Here is a 7,466-nt window from a genome sequence, read left to right as displayed (position 1 = left end):
TCTTGCCCCCTCCCCCTCTTCGGGGGTTTCCAGATGTTGATGATTCAGCTGTCAGTGCCCAGTCACATTGGCTATTAGATTACCCGAGTATAAAGGACGACCGTTCATAATATATATAGATTAGAAAGAAGTAAACAACTTTTGTAGGAAATGAAGATATGAGAAAATATGTGGCAAGTTAGTGCAGTTCATGGCTATCTTTATAATAATATGCCTGGCCTCAGGGGTATTGCATAATATTTTACATATGTGTACACACTGTACACGTAGCATTGTCCATAGAATATATCCAAGGGTCACAATGAGTCACATGCTATTGCAACATCTTGTCCACTTACACCTTTATGTACATATGCATGATAATTATACTAGTTACAGTACTAGTTTAAAAAATTGCAGCATTTGCAAGTATTCGTTAATAAAATGATGATAAACTGAAATCATCTTGGATTCTAATCAATCAATGGACAGATTCTTCAACAAAATAGCTACCTGTTAATGTGGAAGCAACACCCACTTGTGCTCTGTAACTGTTAATACGATTTGTAACAAATATGGAAAGGTACATTCTTCATTCATAGAATTTTATGAGGAACACATCAGTAATTTCGCCAATGAAATTTCAACATCCAGGTAGAATATCAACATTATGTAGAAAAGAAATTAATCAAGATTTGAAAAAGAGTCAGGCATTTCAATTTTTCAGGCACAGTAGCATCCGTTGTCTTTTATCATAATTGATTTGCTAGATATACTAATTTTGAACATGTACAAAATGTACTGTGGGCTGATTTGGATGGTCACACTTCTAATATATTTTATCATGTGTGCATCTTGTTTGTCCAAAATGGAGAACTAGAACCTCCTTGCTATTTGTCAATGTGATCAAAAGTTTCCATGTCCAGAGTCATTCAAATTTGTGAGTTGTTGAATGTTTTCCTAGGAAATCTTTGAGCTCCAGGGGGAGGGGAAGAACTGTGTGGCCACCAGCCTTCACAAGCACAGCACCGACCCCAGGGCTGTCATGAGCCTGGCAGCAAAGGCTGATGGGAAGGGGCACCTGGTAGCAGCTGGGATGGATGGGAAATGCCAGCTGTTCAGAATAACAAAAAGCAAGGAGGCATCTGATGAGGGAGAGCAAGATGTAGATAAAGGTATGTATTATGTTTCCTTGCTGATAACCACCTTCCTGGTGTTGTCGAAAAGAGTGTTTCCACTAGGGCCGTACCGGTACAAAACCAGTTTTTCTTATTAGACCGGTCCAGAAAAAACGGACCTGGAAAAATTTGGTGGACTGGATGTTGGACCTATTGGAAAATGAACAGATTACTCTAGTATATGATCAGGCATTCATGCGTTTTGGGGCCTACTGGTTGAGGAAAATAATAAGTGCAAAGTAGAGTAGAGTCTATAGTCATTTCTACCAAGTTTCACAATCAATCGTAAAGAGGCAGTTAGCCTTGTATAGTTCTGTAATGCCAGTAGGACTCCACAAACAGACTCCTTTGTTGCAAAATGAACCAGTGTTTGAGCATCGTCTATTGACAAGTTTTCACATACTGAATCAGGTCCAGGTTCAGGTCCAGACCTTGACCTGATCCTCTGGACCCTGAACCAAGTGAACCGGATCTGGACCTGAATCTTCTGTACCGGTACCCACCCCTAGTTTCCACTAATTTTTCCACCTTCTGACGTACTCTATAGCTTTTTCCGCTATGTACTGTACTGTTCCTTCCACCAACCTATCCTATATGTTCTTTCACTTTCATGGTCAATTCTTCCCAACCTTTTGCTATTGAGTTGTCTTTGTCTTCCTGTTTTATGGTCTATTTCTGACCATGTGTTCAGAAGCAAGTAGAGTTAATCAAGCAGGCAAGAGGGGTAAGAAGACAGGAGAGAGAGAGGGTGGGAAGAGAGGAAGGAGAAAACGTGGAAAGAAAACCAAATCTGCCGGTTGGTTGATCAATGTAACTGGCCAGTTAAAACTGCACTTTGCCGTGTATTTATAATGTACTCAAAAGCATTGGCACTGATTATATTTGTATTTTACCTGGAATATATGTAGATACAACAATAAGGTGTCATGGTGTTACGTGTACAGGTTTAACCTTAACTTGGTGATGCACTGCAACAGGCTGAGCCTCTGACTCTGAGCTAATTTTGGCAATGGATTTCATTGTATGTTCGCTGTTAATAACCCCACTAACGCACCACATGTTTTAAATAATGAAGTCTTTTCTGAAGTTTGCAGCTTGCAAATAATGTTACTTGCTTGTATCATTGTGTTCAGACTCAAAGGGTCTATTTCAAATGTACTGGATATAAAGATATTTTGTTCAGGTATAATAGTATAATATGATGTGTCTGTCAGTCATAAACACCTACAACAATTGAGTAAATGGTGGTGACAAAATTGTTTCCACACAGAAAATGAAGCCAACTTGAGAAAGAGAAAAGGGTCGACAGGAAACAAGGCAGAGAAGTCTGCAGAGGTGACAGAACAGAGTAGTGAATACAAGGTGGAGTCATTGGCCTGCGTAGATACTGACTTCCACAAGGAGGAGCCTTTTCAGAAGGTGGTGCGATTCAGCAGGGATGGTGACATCATCGCCACAGGAGGGGCAGATGGGCATGTTAGGGTATGGAAGGTAAGTGTTGTGTGTGTCCATACATTACACAATGTTAAGGACTTGAAATTAATTTTACTCAGGAATGGGTGCATTTATTGAAAGTTAGGTATACAGAAAGAGGGTCTGAGTGCATGATATAAAGTAGATACTAAAACTAACTACAAACTTTCCTACCTCTCTTCTGAGCTTGAATCTGAAATTCTGTAGCCAAGTTGCCTTTAGCATGTTGGTGCTAGAAGTCAGCGCTAGAAGATGATTAATGTAAGTTGAAGTGCCCTTGATAAAAGAGTATCTATTAGACTAAGTATATATAGTGCTAGTTGTATTCAATCCTCTTCCATGGTTCCCAGGTCCCCAAGCTTGAGAAGAAGCTGGACATTAAGGCCCACCTGGATGAGATCGATGACCTGGATATCAGTCCATCAGGGAACAAGGTAACTAGCCCTGAGTCTGATGATAATATTCATTCTGCTGCAATCAGAATCCTGTATGCAGTATGCACTATTTGCCATTTCTTGTCAATTACTTCAATAAAGCACCTGGTCAAAAATCAGTATGTTGAGAGCTGGAAAATTATGTATAGGCTTCATCCTTTGAAGAAGAAAAAAGATAATGGCATATTTTTTGTATGGATCAGTTCTGTGTACATGTATATATATATTTAAATATTCTGTACTTTAAATAAGTTTTATACTTTCTATGCTGCTGAACAGATAGTGTCTGTGTCCCGAGACTACCATGCCTATGTGTGGAAGGTAGAGAGCGGTAAGAGGGAGGCAGAACTACACTGGGATAAGAATGTGCCAGAAAAGAGCTACAGAATAAAGGCTGTAAGGTACGACATTCCTCATTTAACATGTTTAGCAGAATGATATTCCTAGCTGAAGCCCCTGTCACAGACAACCAACCGTGGCCTCCTGACCCTTTCCAGACCATGGGTGGGACAATTGACATTAGAAGCCATCTAGTTGTGGTGTTTCAAAAGCCCACACAGCAGGAATATTTATCGAGTCTGCAAGCTTTCAGTGCCATTTTTGTCAGTTATACACTCAGTAGTCTCTCTATCATTGTGTAGTGTTTAGTGAGTGGTCAATGTTTGCAGCACAATATTAATGAGCCTGGTTTTATGAAATGGGGAAACATGCTCTTAGGTGATCTTAAGATTCAACAATCATCTAGTGATCAACAAATACGGCTGAAGCTTGTTGAATATGTGACAGAGGCTTAGTACATGATTGTAGTTATGGACTGCTGTTGTTGTGTCTTGTTGAAGGTTTGGCACATCGCAGGAGAAGAAGTCAACAGTACAGCTGTACACGATGCACATCCCGGCACGGAGAGAGAGGAAGCCTCTCCCCTGTTACCTCACCAAGTGGGACGCCATGAAGTTTGTACCAGTCAAGACACAATCTACAGGCACTGAGCTACTGTCTTCTCTAGCCGTCAGGTATAGTCTAACTGGTTTTGAAATGCTTTCCATTTATAGTATATAGATGTCAATTGTACCTTACACCCAAGTGAGCGACTGGTTTGTGTCTAAATATTTGCCAGGTTGCTCAACAAATTTAACAAATAAAAAATCTTGTAATTCATACTCTTGCGTCTTTGCATCCAATTATGATATAAGGCAGACAGATAGATTATAACAGAACTTAACTTTTGGTGGCTCAATATAATGATGGTCGCTCAGCAATCACTATCTAATGGCTTTTAAGGGCCTTAACTGATAATGAGAAGAAATTATACAATATTATAATCATGGCAGATGATAGTATATACATTGTAGGTAAGGAAGAAAATTCCAGTATTGCAGGTCCAAAAGTAATGATAATGGTAAGCAGATTTATTGATATATTACTGTTGATTTCTCCACACTTATAGTATCTAATTTTCATTTTGCAGTGATGATGGAGTATTTCTTGGGGTGGGAACCAACTCTGGTGATACCATGATATATGTGTCCTGGAGTCTACAGGTAGGATTTGATGTCTTAAGCGTTGGATGGTTTACGTATATGGTAAATCCTTATTTAGGCCATGTCTCTTTATCTAATTTTTTAGACTTACAGAGTTGGAGTGGAAAGCAAAGTCTATGTAAAGGAGATAAAAACAACTTTTAGGTACTCAGTCCAGGAAACAAATTTTTAAAGTAAGACAAGTTCAAGACCATGTTGATGCAAATGAGTCACTCTTCTTTTAGGATCAGAAGTTCATCATAGAAGTTTTCCTGCTGGTTCATCGTGATGGGAACCTATTTCTAAGTCTTAACTGATGAAACTGAAGTCCTGCAGAGATGGGTGCAATATTGGTCATTGTGTATTTTCACCAAAGCCAATTATACTGACAGATTTGTTTGTTCCACATTTTCTCCCCAGAAAGTTCACCGGGTGAGTGAGGCCCATGGCATCTTTGTGACTGGTCTATGTTTCCTCAAGAATAATGCTATAACAGCAGAACTGACCAAAGGTGCTGAGACTGCCCTGGTCAGTGTGTCTGCTGACCATCATGTAAACCTGACACCACTGCGACCCAGATGTAAGTTACCAGCATGATTTTTACTTTGAACTCTTCACCAAATTATAGCCCTTGAAGAAGGAGATAACTCGATATGATTAGTAATCTTAGAGCTACATGTAGTCAACAATTGTACTGAAAACTTGGGCAAGATGAAACATCATACAACTCCGTAAAATATTTTGAATTCATTGTCTAAATTTGTAGATTAATCTGGCAAATAATGTTTACATTACCATATGTGTGTCCATTGATTAGTTCTTATTTTCTACAGTGAACATGACTAGCATATGGAAAATATTTAACTACAAACACACAGAGAAACAAACAATATCTCCCTGCAATTAGTAGCCTCTTCCATTTGCCCCTTGACCTAGACAGTTATGCCTGATTGATGATTGGTTCTGTCACCTTTGATTCTTTAATTTCCTGCCATGGTAAACCTTGGACCTTTGTGATCATCTTTTCACTCAATGACTTCCTGCTATCTACATGTACTTACTGCAGGATTTGGTAACATTAACAAGGACAGCAATGAAACCTATTTATGCAGAGTTGCTGATGATGTTCCATTATTGTTTTTCCAGTTATGGTGAGTGTGTGGTTTGCTGTGATCGGTTTCCTGGTGCTGGTGGTAGTAGTCATGATCTACCTTGGACAACAGGGACTCATATAGAGAACGTCTGGCTTGCTGCAGAGAAGCAAATGCTTTTTTTTATAACTATAAATAAGTTATAGTTCTATTTGGTCTTACTAATCAAAGGGACTTCTTTCTTTGGTAGGAAATTGTCATCTAACTAAAGGGATTTCTTTCTGTTACAAAATTTACTACGTAAAGCCATTACCATTTTGTTGTATGAATTATTAACTGTAAATCTATAAGTCTGACATAACTCAATGAAATCAGATTTTGCAAACATATCTACTTCTGTTGCTTGTAACAATTTGAAAAGTAGCCATTTTTAGATAAGAATTGGAGTTTTAGTTGAGGCAGACATCATTTTAGTTGAGACAGACACCATTACAATTGAAATGGTAGCAATAATCTACGTATCAAGCAAGTCCATCCTTTTTAATGGAGCTTGAGAAAATGTGAATCCAGCAATAGTAATATATGTGCTACACAATCGTGTGAAGTCATGTTGTAGGATGGCACTTGAATTGACTTTATATTTATTGTATTCAGAGCTGAAGGAATTGATGTTATCAAATCATGTCATGACAATGTTGGAAATCTGTTCGCAACAAATTAACGTTAGTTGATCGTAGGACAACTATTTTGATACTTGAGTGTATTGCAGTGAAGTGACTTGATTTCAGATCTTGCCTTGTGTACTATATGTACCTTTGTATATCAGTGTCTATGTGGGATGTAGTGTCAGACTTCTGTGTCTGAAGGCTAGAGCCCACCACAACCTTCTCCACACCATGGCTAGGAGTCGTGAGCAGTGTTATCTGTTGGTTGGCCAGGTAGACAAGTCGGCAAATGTGCTCAGAGAATGATACTGGAGCTAGAATATGATGGATTCCAGGCTATTCCCAGCCCAGCACTGACCTTAGTTGGGGTCAGTAATCGGGAGCAAAGTTGTAGAAAGGTTCTGAATGTGTGACATTCATTAAAGTAACATAGTTACGTCTACAGTGGTCAGATTATTGGTTTGTACTGTGTAGTAAACATCAATATTGAATCTGGACCACCTGTGATAGTACCTGCATTAGCACAGGGATGACTTAAATTATATGTTTATCCTTCAAGTACATGTAAACCATTGACTTTCTCAATAACAAGGTATCGTTAACGGTACCTTTATCTCCTGTGATATTGCCCGCCCATTCTTGCCCCATTGTCCTGTTCTTAATGCACCATTTGAATGTAAGTTTGTACATGTACAATGTCTGCGGGAAATATTTTGATGTGGAAAACAGCACATCCAGAGATTTTTTTTTGTAATACGCTTCTAGATAACATATTGCTTATGTTTGTTGTTGTTGATACTCAACTTCACGTGATTAACTAAATTGCAGTGGATCATTTCTACAATGTTTCTTGTTTTGCCCCTTTATTTGCCTGAGGTTTGTTGATGATCACAATTGTGTAACTTGCGTAAGTGAAGGTGTCCTGGGTACAAACCAGATACCTAGAAAGGCTTGCATTAGTGTGTTTTCATTTGGTATGATTACTTTAAGAATTATTACTGTGTTGGTTTGATAATTATGGAATATGGTATGATGAAATGAGCCTGAATAAATCACGCTTCTAGCAACTCTCCCACTGGTCAAGCCCAGAGATTGGCTCCATCGAGTCATGGACTGAATTTGCGAT

General features: G+C 38.8%; 1 protein-coding gene across 3 annotated transcripts; it reads left to right on the top strand.

The window, feature by feature from the left end:
- Positions 1-943: 943 nt before the first annotated feature.
- On the top strand, positions 944-7,427 carry LOC118409487 (prolactin regulatory element-binding protein-like; the record flags this gene model as incomplete). 3 transcript variants are annotated; one of them, XM_035810536.1, is given in 9 exon segments in its annotated part: positions 944-1,154; positions 1,852-1,953; positions 2,428-2,648; positions 2,981-3,064; positions 3,344-3,465; positions 3,904-4,077; positions 4,533-4,605; positions 5,005-5,164; positions 5,731-7,427. In XM_035810536.1, coding segments are annotated over 9 exon segments (1,236 nt in total), but the record flags the coding sequence as incomplete, so codon positions are not given.
- Between the last annotated feature and the right edge of the window lie 39 nt (positions 7,428-7,466).

Source organism: Branchiostoma floridae, chromosome 2 (assembly GCF_000003815.2).
Source record: "Branchiostoma floridae strain S238N-H82 chromosome 2, Bfl_VNyyK, whole genome shotgun sequence".
NCBI lineage: Eukaryota > Metazoa > Chordata > Leptocardii > Amphioxiformes > Branchiostomatidae > Branchiostoma > Branchiostoma floridae.
The sequence above is the reverse complement of the archived record's forward strand: the minus strand, read 5'-3'. Positions and strand labels throughout refer to the sequence as shown.